The sequence below is a fragment of the Aquarana catesbeiana genome, linkage group LG01 (genome assembly GCF_042186555.1).
Source record: "Aquarana catesbeiana isolate 2022-GZ linkage group LG01, ASM4218655v1, whole genome shotgun sequence".
Lineage (NCBI taxonomy): Eukaryota > Metazoa > Chordata > Amphibia > Anura > Ranidae > Aquarana > Aquarana catesbeiana.
In genome coordinates this window covers 331,789,018-331,806,146 of record NC_133324.1, presented here as the reverse complement: position 1 = coordinate 331,806,146, position 17,129 = coordinate 331,789,018, and the positions used below count along the sequence as shown (strand labels likewise).

Here is a 17,129-nt window from a genome sequence, read left to right as displayed (position 1 = left end):
TTGCAGCCTCACCTGTGCAGAGGGGGTGGCGGGCAGATCATTATAGCGGAAGAGACCATGATGGAAGAGGAGATATGGCTTGATCACAGAGCGTGGTTTGAACACTGTAACAGGTTACATTACAATTGCAATCCGTGTGCCATCACACACAGCCCCGCCCTCCTGATCCCGCCCTCCTGACCCCACACCTTTGACAGACAGAACGTGCCCTGACATTGTACTGGCTTTCTGTCTGTCACAGGTGTGGGGTCAGGATGTCGGGGCTGCGTGTGATGGCACGTGGACTGCAATTGTAATGTAAGCTGTTACAGCGTGCAAACCCCGCTCTGTGATCAAGCCGGATCTCATCTTCCTCCATGCTCTCTTCTGCTATAATGATCTGGCCGCCCTCTCTGTTCCTCCACACTCTCTTTCTCTGGGAGAATGGCTCCCACTCATCCCCCCTGACGGTGGTGCTCGCCCCCCCCTCGGTCCCAGGCAGCCCAGCTCCTCGCCAGATCTCAATTTAGACTCGCAAAATGCGAGTGGAAAATTTAAGGGCTGTACTAGGATCACCGAGAATCCTAGTCATCTCCTTCACATAGTCATCCTTGTCCAATGTGACAATCCCCCGCCTTTGTCTGCGGGGGAGGATGATCAAATTTTTTCGTTCACAGAGTTGTTTCAATCCTGCTTTGATGTCTGGATTGATATGGACTTTTTTGTTGGGTAGTTTCTCATGATCCTGTAGCACTAAGCTACGAAAAACATTAATAGATGGCACTATGGTCCCCGGAGGGTTAAATAAAGATGGGTTCGCTAGACCTGATAGAACATGACTATCTTGAGTTCCTAATGACGCGGGTCTAGTAGGTTGGGTGAGGAAATGTCTCTGAATGCTCAGTTTACAGATGAACTTTTGAACATCTATAAACGTAGAAGATTTGTTAAATTGTTTAGGGGGAACATATTTCAATTTTTTGTCTAATACTAATTTCTCAGCCTCTGTCAAAATGGCAGAACTCAAATTGAAAATGCCCGAACACTTCAGGTTCTTTTTCTTTTTGCCTTGGATCCTCCACCCCTCTCAGGTGCCTCTTTTCGTTCTTGGCTTCCCGGGTATTCCTGCATGGGTCTTGGAAAACAAGAATGGTAGGAAGAACCAGGGTAGCTTTGATTGTAATTATAACGGGACCTGTTACATATCGTTATAGGAATAGGTTTACTGGTAGGTGTCTCGTGGAGCATTTTATGGAAATGTGTAAATCGATTATACGTGCGCATATGTGTTCTGTTAATATACTCATTGTTCTGATAGCTCTGATTGTGGTCATCGTGGTAATTATGCCAACCTTTAGGGGATCCCCTGGACCACTCCTGGTAATAGGAGTTGGCTGAATAACCACGGTGTCGGCTCCTACCTCTACCTCTAAGACCTCTACCTTTACTGTTGGAGGGAGGAGGATGGTTAGAAGTAGAAGGATAAGGGGGTCAATTTCTTAGAGTCTGAGACACTGAAGAAATGACACTTTGCTACAATGTAAAGTAGTGAGTGCACAGCTTGTATAACAGTGTAAATTTGCTGTCCTCTCAAAATAACTCAACTCACAGCTATTAATGTCTAAACCGCTGGCACCAAAAGTGAGTAGCCATTTTCCCTAGTGTTACAAGGTCCCAGGTGTGAATGGGGAGCAAGTGTGTAAAATTTCACTCTCTCATACTGGTCACTGGAAGTTCAGCATGGCACCTCATGGCAAAGAACTCTCTGAGGATCTGAAAAAAATAAAAGTGATAATGTTCAAATTGGGCCCAAAGTGTTGATATTTTGTGTGGCCACCATTATTTTCCAGCACTGCCTTAACCCTCTTGTGCATGGAGCTTCACAGGTTGCCAATGGAGTTCTCTTCCACTCCTCCATGACAACATCAGAGAGCTGGAGGATGTTAGAAACCTTGCAGTCCTCCACCTTCCAATTGAGGATGCCCCACAGATGCTCAATAGGGTTTATGTCTGGAGACATGCTTGGCCAGTCCATCACCTTTACCCTCAGCTTCTTTAGCAAGGCAGTGGTCGTCTTGGAGGTGTGTTTGGGGTTGTTATCATGTTGGAATACTGCCCTGCGGCCCAGTCCCTGAAGGGAGGGGATCTTGCTCTGCTTCAGTATGTCACAGTACATGTTGGCATTCATGGTTCCCTCAATGAACTGTAGCTCCCCAGTGCCGGCAGCACTCATGCAGCCTTGAACCATGACACTCCAACCAGCATGCTTGACTGTAGGCAAGACACACTTGTCTTTGTACTCCTTATCTGGTTGCCACCACACACACTTGACATCATCTGAACCAAATAAGTTTATCTTGGTCTCATCAGACCACAGGACATGGTTCCAGTAATCCATGTCCTTAGTCTGCTTGTCTTCAGCAAACTGTTTGCAGGCTTTCTTGTGCATCATCTTTAGAAGAGGCTTCCTTCTGGGACGACAGCCATGCAGATCAATTTGATGCAGTATGCGGTGTATGGTCTGAACATTGACAGGTTGACCCCCCAACCCTTCAACCTCTGCAGCAATGCTGACAGCACTCATACGTCTATTTCCCAAAGACAACCTCTGGTTATGACGCTGAGCATGTGCACTCAACTTCTTTGGTCGACCATGGTAAGGCCTGTTCTGAGTGGAATCTGCCCTGCTAAACAGCTGTATTATTTTTTTCAGATACTCAGAGAGTTCTTTGCCATGAGGTGCCATGCTGAACTTCCAGTGACCAGTATGAGAGAGTGAAATTTTACACACCTGCTCCCCATTCACACCTGAGACCTTGTAACACCAGGGAAAATCACTTCTCACTTTTTGTGCCAGTGGTTTAGACATTAATGGCTGTGTGTTGAGTTATTTTGAGGGGACAGAAAATTTACCCTGTTATACAAACTGTAAACTCACTACTTTACATCGTAGCAAAGTGTAATTTCTTCAGTGTTGTCACATGAAAAGATATAATAAAATATTTTTAAAAATGTGAGGGGTGTACTCACTTTTGTGAGATACTGTAAATAAAATTAAATAGGCAAAAAGTGCAATAAAAATGTCAAGATATGAAAAGGCATATCATTTTTTTTAATAATATTTTTGATGTCTTATATCATTTTTAACACCTGGTACTTTACCTTGTAAGTCATGTAAAAATGAATCATTTGAATACCAAGTACTTAACCTAATAACCTTTAAGTGGTCATGTTGATAAAAAAAAGCAACATGATAACAATGACAAAGCGTTTTTATTTTACAAACATTAGCCATGTGATCCCCATCTCCATACCTGTCCTGGTGATCATCAATGGATTATGTTTATGAACAATATCTACATGATTCCAATTACATGGGTTTTGATTATCAATAAAACCAAGTTACATGGCAATCCAGTACAGAGAAACATTTTTTTTGTAACTCGTTTTGCCTCTCAATGCTGTATACCAGAAATGAAGGCCAATTGTTAGCAAAAGTGAAATCAGTAGTTTTGGCATAACATTTGGGAACATTGCCCATTCGTCCTTTTTTATCATTTCTATTACTGCTTTATCATAATTTATAATTAAAATGCACTATTTTTCAGTATAATTGGATGGGGGACCTAGGGTGTAATATAATGTGATGTTAATCACACTATTACATTTCCATTCCATTTGCACTACCCTAAATATTGTAAGTATATTTGCTAGATTTCAAATTCAAAACTACACAGATATCATACTGTACCAATCAAGTTACCAAAAAAAAAAAAAAAAAAAACTAACAAAAAAAACTTTTGTAGTCTTTTCTCTTAATTTTTGCCCAGTCGTTGAGACAGCTTAAAATTTCCATATTCATGTTCTTCTGTATGTTTAAAAGACACACATATTACTTGTAGTAATAGTTCCTTTCATTAATTGAAAATGTTAATCTGTTTAAGTTGGCACTGGAACTTTTGCTACAATGAAAACACCAAACCTATAATTCTATAAAGAGATTTTACAAGAAAATGACAAGACATGCATCTAGCTAAATGCCACTTGTGCTATCCCTTTTCCATGTCATCACCCTGCTTTTTTAAAAATATGTTAATTATGTTTACATTAAATTTGGCTTTAAAGGGTCCACCACTGATTACCCCATTTGTATAATAAATGAACACGAGAAAGAGGTAAGAGGATGCCTGTAATTATATATTCATAATAAAAGACCAAAATTGCTTTTATACATGTAAGCTGAAAATGCTTCTTGATTAGCGCTCATCAGGCTATTTCTGACACAATTAGACCAAAATAAAGAGAGTACTTTATTTTACTATAGAAGTAAATTTATTCCAAACTGTGATTTTGCAACCATTCTTAAATCCCCCCGCTTTCTAAAACTGTTGTCAGTTGGCATATATTATTTATCTCTGCTATTATAATAGGCTTCATTGAGACTAATAATATTATGAATTCTACTGATAAAAATTATTCAGGTTTAATTATTTAAATTGTACACTAGGTGTCTATTGTCCATACTCCCATGTTAGAATTGTCAAATCCCTTAAGGTTTAAAGGCAGGACATTTCCCTATAAAATATCTCCTTCATTTACTTCACGGTGTTCATTGTATACACTTAAAATCATATGACCATGATTCTTTTTCAGGCAAGCTGAAAACAATTACGGAGGTAGATTTGCTGAGTTAAGTGCAGCATTTGTGTATATCTCTCATTATTTTGCTATTGCAAGATTTATTTTCATTGGACAAATACATTGATATTTTGGTCTTGTATTCTTTACAGCATCTGATAATTCATCTTTAGTTCAATGACTTCCAAGGGTTTGAGGTTGCAAAACCACACATCATACATTTTAATAAAATATACAAGCCATCTTTTTATTTTGAGCTTCATATTTTTTTATTTAAAAATCCTTCTTAATACCAATAATTCATTACATATTTATGTTTTGGGCCCTTTAAATATTCACAATCTCCAAAAACAAAAAGAAATATTAGGATCATGACCTGGTTGGCTAGATCGTTGGATAATATGAATATTAATCAGGCAAAATTTTATCAAACAATTTAGCAGAAATCAGTCAGTTGTTTCTTTTATTCACAGATTCATGAATGTAAAACCTGCTGTTTTACTGTTTAGTCAGTTGGATGAAAGTGAGAACAGAGAACCACTCTTTTCTGATACAGCATGACAGCACATACATATGGGTAGAATCTGCCTCCTGCCCTACTCCAGGACCGGTTAAACTATATAAGTAAGTCTCCTCCCTGCAGGCAGCATTCTCTTTTTTTCCTCACTGCTACAGCTGGTAATGCTGCTGCTGAAAGCAGGATTTTTCTTTTTCCTCACCTTGCCGGATTCATCTGGCCAAGCCGCACAGGTTCAAGCCTCTCCTGTGACGAAGCTCCCCGCTTTACAGGTTAAAACAAACTCCAATATGGGGGAGACCTCTCCCCTCAGGATCTAGGTTAGGGGGGGAGATGGTATTTGGTCTCTAGGGATTGCTCCATCGTGACTCTATGGATGGACATTCATTGGACTTCCGATTTGGCCATGAAGCATGCAGGTGGTAAGGCACCACATGGTGTACAAATCCATAGTATTCAGTTACTGCTGCAAGTATATGTCACACATGCAAATTTTCTGGCTTGTACTGCTAATGCTGATAGCAGGTGTGTTGTGCTGGGCTGAAGCCTTCCAATTAACTCAGCAAGGCCTGGCCCTACAGGTTTGACTTATTGTCTGCAGGCATGCTGTTAGCTTGCGCCACTGAAAGCATATATCACACATGTGAATCTTACTGGCTGTCCATAGTGCCACTCTGTTTACTAATGCTTCACAGGTTGTGGTCTGTGTCTGCAGTATTGCTAATGCTTTGGCTGATATCAGGTGGTGCTGAGCCTTTCCTATTACAAGGGCCTGGCCATGAAGGCTGGGCTTACTGTGTATTAATGCTTGGTTGTGGTATGGACCTTTTGCGGTACATGTGTCTAGGTAGGTTTAACCTGCTAATGCTAATTGTCTGATTACTATTAACCTGTGCCACTTGCCTGTGATTACATTGACTTGACAGTACTATGACTGCTATGCATTTATCTCTATGCATTTACATGCTGACATTGATGCTAAAATGAAAGTCAGGATCTGCTTAGTTACATTTCCTTAGTCCTTACCTGTTAGCAATGTGTAATTGCTTCTGTTATTTGTGGTACACCACAGGGGGATATGTGGTTTGCTGCTTGTAGTGGTTACTACTGATGGATTTTTAAACAAATACTCCCAGGCACGGCTCCAGTCTTTTAGCTCATCCGTGGCCCAGTAGCAATCAGCCTTCCTAGTGACCAGCAATGTTCATTAAGGTGAGGGCAGGTAGGTATATTCTATATCCTAAAAGAGTTCACATTATGGGCATAATGGATTGTAAATCTCTCCAGCCCTCAACACCAACACCACTTTTCAAGAAGAGGAGAGTCAACCTGCTTCTGCAACAGGGACAGGTCCGGTCCTTGTTAGCCTTGAAGGAACCACTATGTATTTAACTGCCAGAAGAGGCAGACCAAGGAAATCTCTACAAAAATCATAGTGGACTGGTGGTAACTGGTGTGTTGGCCAAAAAGCAAACCAAGTTGCAGGCCAGAGGCAGTGGCAAATGGGCAGAGACTGAGAAGGCCTACAGTAACTAATGGTTCCATGCCAAGCCTAAATCAAATAGCTGCTTCTAGGAAGTTGCTATGGCAAGTTGGCATGTTTTAATTGTATCCAAACTGACTGTGTGGATCTCTATTTCAATAATGCTCAGGTACTAAGCTAATCAAAAAGTCGTTTTAGGGGTACCTCTGCCTCAGAAGCAGCGGCCCAAACAGGCTTCATCAGATTAACCAGGGGTGCCATTCTGCCTGCAGAAAAGCAATATCCTTTGCAGAGACCCTGGGACAGCAAATGGATCTGGAGATGAAGAAGGTTCATACTACTATTAAGTAGTGTTTTGTGACCTGCGGTTGAGCTCACTTCGGTAGCCAGACTGTCAGGATCCCAGACAAGATGAAAGCAGAGCTCTGGCCAGTGATAAACTCTCTATGATGGCTGATCCTAGAGTGAAAATGAAGTAGCCAGTGATGCAGTTCAGCCACTGTGGATACAAGACTGTATGCTGTTTCTCTGGGTCAGTTAACCCTTATGGCTCACCCCACAAGTAACACATACCATTTTTAAGTCAGAGTGGTGACTGTTCAAGTTGGATCCAGTGATAACTAGAAGGGGGATTAATCCCTTGTGTTAATCGCCATTGACCAGAGGATAGCCAAACGGCAAAGTAACGAAGATTGAATGACAGGTTAAACCTGGGAAAACTATAGAGGAGAATAAAGAATCAATAATCATCTTTATTTGTCTGCCTAAACCCAAGTCTCCCAGTAGGGTCGGCTGACAGAATTATATGTAAAATTTGAGCTTTAGGATCCGTGGGTCCGGTGCATTAAGGAAGCCATTGGAATTTTTCATTCCTCTCCCCCAACTCACTGCATTCCCCATGACGCATTAGTGCACAAGGGTTATAACTGCATGTTCTTTAGTCAAAAGTAGGACTTGGTCAACAAGCAGAAAGATTAGGATCCAAAACCGCATAGGGCATCATTGCAGTCAATCTCTCCAGCCATCAGTAAGGCTTGGCTTCCACAAATTGTACCCCATTAAGGTGTACCATTCATAGTGGTGCAACTTCAAATCACAGTGACTTCAAAGTAGTCTCTGCATTACTTTGATCCCACTTTGATGCGACTTGGAGCCATGGACCTCAAGAATACACAGGCTTTGCTTCAAGTCTCATAAAAGTTGCATCAAAATTGCATGACTTTTTAGGTCGCAATAGTGGAAACCTAGGCTGAGATTGTAGATGGTCTTTAGACCTAGCAAGTGTGTGTGTGTGTGTGTGTGTGTGTATATTGTATACACACTTCGGGACACCAATGTTTCTGCAAGTACCTTCAATTGGCCGTTCAAGAGTTCATTACGAGTTCATCTGGCAGACTGTGGCCTTTCCACAAACTCTGGTCATTTCCCAGGATATTAGGTCTAATAGTGGACATCTTGAAGGAGCCAGGACTTCTGGTGAGCCTTTTTTGGGCAACAGCCTGGCGCAATGTCCTCCAGGTCCTGGGAAAAAAGTTCTAGTTCAGACTCTGATCGAATTGGGAGGAGCCATCATCGAGAGACCAACTAGTCTCATTACAGCAATGATCTGCCTGAAAGCAGTTCTGAATCTCTGAAGAATACAGGAGTTACCCTCATAGAGAGCAACAGTATAAGTATCTCACTTGAACAAATTATAGCTCTTTCCCATTGGTTGCATCCCATGGTCTCAAAAGGGTAAAGAAGTAGGCTGTAGTAACCCATGTGGTCCAAGGGGCCCAATGGAAGGTTGACAACTATATTAACTGGTTTTGTAGTAAGAGAAAACTTGCTTCCTGCACCAGCAACAGTGAGTCCACAGAGGAGACTAGTCCCTTTTTGGGAGGTAGCTAAGCTAGCTAAACTTTCAGCTTATCAGCTACAAGGCATACCAATCATCGCAATCTATTACTTGTCGGGTATTCATGCCAATAGAGGAAAAGGTGTCCAAAGTCAGAGTTGCACTGGCCGCAGACTGAAGTCCTTCCGAAAACGCAACAAAAAGAGCCTCAGCTATGCTGAAAAAACTCAGCAAAAAGGGAAGTCCTATCTTCGTTGTCGAAAAGGAATGCAAGATTAGTCAACTTCTGTCAGAGGTATCTCCCAGTCAGGTCTGCCAGTCCTTTAGGTTCGGGTTTCCTAGAGCTTCCTGCCAGACGGAGTAAGGTACAGAGCCATGAGATGTCAAGGGATGGTCTCCAAACCAACAAACCATTCAAGGTTTCGGCAACAAATAAAGCTATCAGGATATTGATCTGACAGTAACCTTGGTGGGTTTTCAGAGGTGAAAACAGTGAAACTTCTGACATCCAGCTGGGTCTGCAGATTAGCTAATATGTATATTGAACAAACCTAATAGTCTCCAGGATCCTTATCAGGATCCGCAGTCGTTCAGTGGTGATGAGGACAATAATTGCCCAGTGGCCTGGTCCAGATCTGAGAACCTCCTATTCTCCTTCCTGAGATCCAACGCCTCATACAGCGTGGCCAACTGTATCTTCCAAATTCAGACAAGTTACATCTAGATGCTGGAAATCAAGAAGTGAAGGTTCACACGGAGGTCTCACCTTTAGTGTTTTAAATCCTATGGAGGTCAGGACGCCTACTCCAAACTTCAAGTACATTAGATCATAGGAAACCCTACAGAATTTAAAGGATGGAATCCTCTGTTCCCTACTGTAAGGATTAATTTGTATACAAGTAAGCCTAGAGACGGCATTAGAAGGATAGAAGATGAGGATCAGTCGTGTCCTCACTCTCTGGGAGCCAGTAACTGTTGCATATCTTGGCAAAACAATTCTGAAAGACCTGGGCAGGTTGTTCGTTCTCCCCTGGGGTCTTCCAAATAGTGTGGGACACATTGGGGGGTTATTTACGAAAGACAAATCCAGTTTGCACTACAAGTGCAAACTACAAGTGCAAAGTGCACTTGAAAGTGCACTGAAAGTGCACTTGGATGTGCAGCCGCTGTAAATCCGAGGGGTAGATCTGAAATGAGGGCAAGTTCTGCTGATTTTATAATCCAATCATTTGCAAGCTAAAATTATGTTTTTTATTCTCCTTTCATGCCCCCCTTGGATCTACAGCGACTGCACTTCCAAGTGCACTTTCTGTGCAATTTCAAGTGCACTTTGCACTTGTAGTTTGCACTTGTAGTGCAAAGTGGATTTGCCTTTCGTAAATAACCCCCATTGTCTCACTCTCCATTCAGAGGCATAAGACATCCTCAATATGGCCAGTAACACTGAAGAAGTATTTCTATGGCTAATAGGTCTAGAAGGATCTCAGATATCCAAGTATCAAGCCATAAACTACTTTGTTGCTGAAGTTATCAGGCAAAGTGTCTCTACTCTCTTTCTCGGCACTATACAGAGGTCTGCATCTTTGCATCTGGGTTAGAACATCATCTTTCTGGCATATCCAAACTAAAATGTTTGGAGTACCACAAGCATTGGAAATAGATTCAAGGTTGAAGAGAGACATAGAATTGGCCATTCTTCAAGGAGAAAACAATAGACTGTTCGGGCCTAATGGCATCAAAAGACAATTGCTGTCCAGTAAAGACAATCGCAATGGTGCAGATCAAGTTAGTCAAGGGGCTTAGATGGCTAGAACAAATCCATCAATTGAGTCCAGAGACCAATTTTCCAGATGGATTGCGCGTCCATGGACGGAACTCCAAAGGAGTCCCTCCAGAACTAATATGTAAACTACGACCTGGTCTACATTCATCACGTTGGGGACCCATTTTAAAATGGACCCAGCGGCCTTAGCTACAATACATTTCAGTTGTTAGTGGGGATAGATCTAATCCTCTACTTAAATACTTCAGCATTACCCACCCTTGTTGTCTGGTGATTTGGTACATCCCATATGTATATGCTGTCATGCTGTATCAGGAAAGAGGAAAATTTTATACTTATGCCCTGTACACACGATCGGAATTTTCGTCGGAAAAACCTTGGATGGTTTTTCTGACGGAATTCCGCTCAAGCTTGGCTTGCATACACACGGTCACACAAATTTCGACCATCAAGAACTCGGTGACGTACAACACATACGATGGCACTAGAAAAGGGAAGTTCCATACGAAGCGATGATTCTGAGCATGCGTGTTTTTTTGCACGTCGGAATTGCATACAGATGGAGAGAATTTCTGATAGGAACTTTTTCCAATGGAAAAATAGAGAACCTGCTCTCAATCTTTTGCTGGCAGAAATTCTGCCAGCAAAAGTCCGATGGTTCATACACACGGTCGTAATTTCAGACCAAAAGCTCACATCGGACTTTTGTTGGAATTTCCAATCGTGTGTAGGAGGCATTACCTGACAGTAATTTTTCTTTTCTGATGCAAAGCATAACAGCACATAAGTCCCTCCCAAAAGGGCTTCGCAGTGATACTAAGTTATGAGAATGCTGCCTGCAGGGAGGAGACTTACTTATATAATATAACCGGTCCTGGAATAGGACAGGGGGCGGAGCCTACCCACACGTATATGCTATGACTGTCATGCTTTGCATCAGGAAAGGAAAATTACCATCAGGTAAGTATAACATTTTCCTCTGTCTGGCAAAGTATAGCACAGAATTGTTTCACAATGTTATTTTTTAGGAGTGCCTTACTTAAATTAACTAATTTAACTGTACTCAAGCTAGCACTTTTCTCTTAATAGATTGAAGCAATTTCTTGTGCTGCATACCGTATTATAGCCTTTTTTAAAGGCATATTTTGCACCATTTACAGTAACTATAAGCTCATGAACATCTTCCATAGATCACCACTTGTTACAATTATTAATCTTATCTTTCTATGATTGTAAATATATTAATAATGATTCATATGTTATTTTGTAACACAGCGCTGTAGATTAGGGAATGATGCATTATTGAGAAGTTCAATTAACAATGATAGTCCAAACTGTAAAAAACTGTGTGGAAAATTTCACAAATAATTAATAGTCTCTTCAACTGTGCAAATTGGTGCAAAGGAGGAGGGGAGGGAAGAAATGTGTTCAAATGTGTAGAAAAAAATATATAATGTGATGAAAGTTTGTAGATCACTTTTACAATCCACACCCTGTGTGTTCTAGCCTCTCACCTCCAAGATAGACCTCTGCTGCTTCTTCCAGCAATGTCTCCTCTCTCTCTGGAAGAAGCAGCAGAGGATGAGCCTTGGAGAGAGGTCGTTTTAAAGCGCAGACTATACAGGAAAAAAGAGTAGTTTACCCTTTACAGCTGCAGTCGTTTTTTCTGTTCCACTGAGCTATCTCCAGCAGAGAGGAAGGAAGCACATATTTCCACTAAGGATTATCTGGATGCGCGACTAGACCCATTGGAGTCTATCTTGGAGGTGAGAGGTTAGAATACATGGGATGTGGATTGTAAAAGTAATCTACAAGCTTTCATCACGTTATATATTTTTTTCTACACATTTGGACACGTTTCTTCCCTCCTCCTTCTCTTTTGCACTAATTTGCACAGTTGAAAAGACTATTAATTAATTGTGAAATTCTCCACACAGTTTTTTACAATTTGAACTATCATTGTTATTTGAACTTCACATTCATGCATCATTGTATTTTGCACCTTAATTGAATTTAAGCAATTTTTTTCTATTATTGCACTTGCACTGATCAAACTTATGCATATTTTTACATATTGGGGTTGATTTACTAAAGGCAAATCCACTTTGCACTACAAGTGCACTTGGAAGTGCAGTCATTTTATATCTGAGGGGAAGATTTGAAATGAGGGGAAGCTCTGCTGATTTTATCATCCAAATATGTGCACGCTAAAATGCTGTGTTTTATTTTCCTTGCATGTCCCCCTTAGATCTATAGTGATTGCACTTCCAAGTGCACTTGTAGTGCAAAGGGGATTTGCCTTTAGTAAATAAACCCCATTGCATTGTGAATTTTTTTAAACATTTTTTTAGCATGTTATTGGATATTTACAAGTGTACATATATAGCGCTGCTTTACTTGATTGCTATTATATAATTCTGGTACTGGTGACTAGGGATGAGCCGAACACCCCCCGGTTTGGTTCGCACCAGAACCCGCGAACGGACCGAAAGTTCGCACGAACGTTAGAACCCCATTGACGTCTATGGGACTCGAACGTTCGAAATCAAAAGTGCTCATTTTAAAGGCTAATTTGCATGGTATTGTCCTAAAAAGGGTTTGGGGACCCGGGTCCTACCCCAGGGGACATGTATCAATGCAAAAAAAACTTTTAAAAACGGCCGTTTTTTCGGGAGCAGTGATTTTAATGATGCTTAAAGTAAAAAAAAAAAAAGTGAAATATTCCTTTAAATATCGTACCTGGGGGGTGTCTATAGTATGCCTGTAAAGTGACGCGTGTTTCCCATGTTTAGAACAGTCCCTGCACCAAATGTCATTTTTAAAGGAAAAAATCTCATTTAAAACTGCTTGCGGGTTTAATGTCATGTCGGGTCATGGCAATATGGATGAAAATCAGTGAGACAAACGGCATGGGTACCCCCCAGTCCATTACCAGTCCCTTTGGGTCTTGTATGGATATTAAGGGGAACCCCGCACCCAAATTAAAATAAGGAAAGGTGTGGGGCCACCAGGCCCTATATACTCTGAACAGCAGTATACAGGCGGTGCAAACAAGACAGGGACTGTAGGTTTGTTGTTAAGTAGAATCTGTTTGTAATTTTGAACATTTTTAACGTGTTTAGCTCCAGCCAAAAAATCTTTTCTAAGCTTTTTGGAAAACATAGGGAAGGGTTATCACCCCTGTGACATTTGTTTTGCTGTCTTTCCTCCTCTTCAGAAGATTTCACCTCACTTTTTTGTCCCAATGAAAAATGTTTTTTGAAAATTTGGGTTTTTTTGTGGAACAAGGATTGGAAAGCATGTAATTTTCTTCAGGTAGCTTTATATACTGTAACCAGACAAGCCTGCCTGTCAGTAGGAAGATAACAGGAACGGATCTAGCTGTACACTGTGAGCAGGACGCACTGTACTAAATGTAAATAGTCTAGCTGCCTGACCGTGGTACTAATAGGATCAAATAGAACACCTGTAATTTTCTTCAGGTAGCTTTATATACTGTAACCAGACAAGCCTGCCTGTCAGTAGGAAGATAACAGGAACGGATTTAGCTGAACACTGTGAGCAGGACGCACTGTACTAAATGTAAATAGTCTAGCTGCCTGACCGTGGTACTAATAGGATCAAATAGAACACCTGTAATTTTCTTCAGGTAGCTTTATATACTGTAACCAGACAAGCCTGCCTGTCAGTAGGAATTTAACAGGAACGGATCTAGCTGAACACTGTGAGCAGGACGCACTGCACTAAATGTAAATAGTCTAGAAGATAACAGGAACGGATCTAGCTGAACACTGTGAGCAGGACGCACTGCACTAAATGTAAATAGTCTAGAAGATAACAGGAACGGATCTAGCTGAACACTGTGAGCAGGACGCACTGCATTAAATGTAAATAGTCTAGATAGAAGATAACAGGAACGGATCTAGCTAAACTGAATACAGTGTATATATATATATGCAACACCTGGGATGCATATATATATACACAATACACTGTAAGTGCAGCTAACTGACTGACTGTTCTGCCTAATCTATCTAACTCAAATCAAATGACACTGTCTCTCTCTCTCTCTATCTCTCAGCACACCGGAACACACACTACACAGGGCCGCCGTGCAGGCGGCCTTATATAGTGTGGGGTGTGTACTAAATCCCCTGAGCCATAATTGGCCAAAGCCACCCTGGCTTTGGCCAATTACAGCTCTCTCTACTGACGGCGCTGTGATTGGCCAAGCATGCGGGTCATAGTGCATGCTTGGCCAATCATCAGCCAGCAATGCACTGCGATGCCGCAGTGAATTATGGGCCGTGACGCGCCACACGAATTTAGCGCGAACGGCCCATAACGTTCGCAATTCGGCGAACGATCGAACAGCCGATGTTCGAGTCGAACATGGGTTCGACTCGAACACGAAGCTCATCCCTACTGGTGACACTATAGACGTTTAGCAGCTATATACAACATTCATTACACTTTTTATTTATTTATTTTTATTCAACACTTTGAGTAGTGCACAAGTACCCCACTTGTTTAGATTAGGGGATGTGCAGCAAATGAAGTAACTCAATGGCAAATTATTTAATTGTCTAGTAGCATTTTGGAGGTGTAAAGGTCATTTTTCTACAACAGCTATAACTTTATATATACTTTTTAAATATTTTAGCAAATAAAATGCCCACAAAGTACCATATTTTAAATTTATAATCAAATATAAAATATTTCCATATGCTAATTTCAGGTGCACTATTTAATGTATGTTTTATAACCTGTATCGTTTCATCTTTTGAAGATTTTTTTGAACCATGAACAGTAGTGATTCGCTAGTTTCTGAATTTATTATCTTGGGCTTGTCTACTGATAAAGAACTTGAAACTTTCCTTTTTATTCTGTTTTTGATTATTTATATAGTGGCCTTGACTGGTAATGTAACCATCCTCCTCCTGTCCATCACAGATCCTGGTCTAAAAACACCTATGTATTTCTTTTTGGGACTGTTGTCATTTCTTGATATCTGGTGTACTTCAGCTACATTACCTAAGATGCTCTCAGGCTATGTGACACAGTCTAAGGTGATTTCATATTATGGCTGTGTAGCCCAGTTGTTCTTCTTCACATGGCCAATGGGTATTGAGCTTTTACTCCTCACAGTTATGGCATATGACCGATATGTTGCAATCAGAAATCCACTTCGTTATGCATCAATAATTAATCGTAGAGTCTGTGTGAACATAGCAATTATTATCTCTATTATTGGCTCTCTTAATTCGATGACACACACATATTGTACCTTTAGGCTTCCCTATTGTAATGACAATAAGATAAATCACTTCTTCTGTGAGATAATGCCTTTGCTGAAACTGGCATGTGCAGACACCTATATCAATGAGATTGTGGTCTTTACAGCTGATTTTATCCTCGGTATTTGCTGCTTCTTACTCACTTGTGTTTCATATGCATTTATTTTCAACACTATACTTAAGATACGTACTGCTGAAGGCAAGCGTAAAGCCTTTTCCACTTGTGCTTCCCACATTGTAATTGTATCTCTGTATTATGGAGCTGTCATATTTACTTACATCAGACCCAGGTCCAGCCTATCTTTGGAAAAAGATAAAATAGTATCTGCTCTATATGCTGTAATTACACCTACACTGAACCCTATAATTTATAGCCTGCGGAATAAAGAAGTAAAGGAGGCATTCCTAAGAGTGTTTAAGAGACTAGTACCCCATAGGTTCCAGAAAAATGCACCACCTCAGTTAAGACTTTTTTAATCATCTAAAATTTGGGTTTATTTATGTTATGAAAAAATGCCCTTTATTGCATGTCTCCATTTTACAACATTTTCAAAAGAATTAAACATAATCACAGTTTTAAGTTGCAGTTATTTTAGTAGTTAACCTCTTCCCAGCCCGCCTATAGACAAATGGTGGCTGAGCAAAAGCTCTACATTTCCAGTACCATGGGATTACTGTGACCGATCACAGCAATCAGGTGACAGTTGCACAGAATGAATGTATTATTTTATTCATAGCTATACATTGCGTACGATCTCTGTGATTGGTCACTGTGATCACATGGTACACAAAGGGCCAATCACAGTGCATCTGTACCATGTGATAACTGTGACCAATCGCAGCTATCACAATAGTACTCCCTGTGAATGAATAGATGGCATTCTTAAAAATGATTGGTTATAACAGTGATCATCACTGTTATAAGCAATCATAGTGTAAAGAAAACATTTCCCCAATGTAGTACAGTGTCACTATGGTAACACTGCATTGCTCTGGTTTCAGTTTGTAAAGAAAAATTGTAAAAAAAAATGTGAATAAAAAAGAAACATTTTTTCAAAATGATTTTTTTTTCTTTACATACTGTCACCAGTTATTGACCTTGATCACTGCCACACCAGTCATATGGTGACTAATTTTTTTAAATTTCTTCATTTGTTATACACTAATTTGGGTTATTTTAGCCCATACATTTAGCAGAATACATTGTGGCCAAAATTTATGAAGAAATTATATTTATTTGCAATATTTTATAACAGAAACAAATAAAAATATTTTTTTTCCAAATCTCTGGTTTTTTGTTCATTTTTTATACCAAAAAAAGAAAAGCCCAATGGTGATTAAATACCACCCAAAAAATCTCTATCTGTCTCACAAAAATGATAAAAATTTCATTTTGGTACAGTGTTGCATGAGTTAGTAATTGACCTGGCCAGGAAGGGGTTGAAAGTGTCTGGTATTAAAGTGGTTCAAGTTATCATTTAGTAAACATAGGAAGCACTTAATAAAAACTTTGATTTTCATTACACACAATTATTAAAGGCAACAATTCCTGATCAGGACCAAATATAGGATTGTAAATTCACTAGGAACTAACA

General features: G+C 40.3%; 1 protein-coding gene across 1 annotated transcript; it reads left to right on the top strand.

The window, feature by feature from the left end:
- Positions 1-15,039: 15,039 nt before the first annotated feature.
- Positions 15,040-16,011, top strand: LOC141112726 (olfactory receptor 13G1-like). Its single transcript, XM_073605794.1, has one exon. It carries the CDS (start codon positions 15,040-15,042, stop codon positions 16,009-16,011), a length of 972 nt encoding a protein of 323 aa, XP_073461895.1.
- Positions 16,012-17,129: the final 1,118 nt, after the last annotated feature.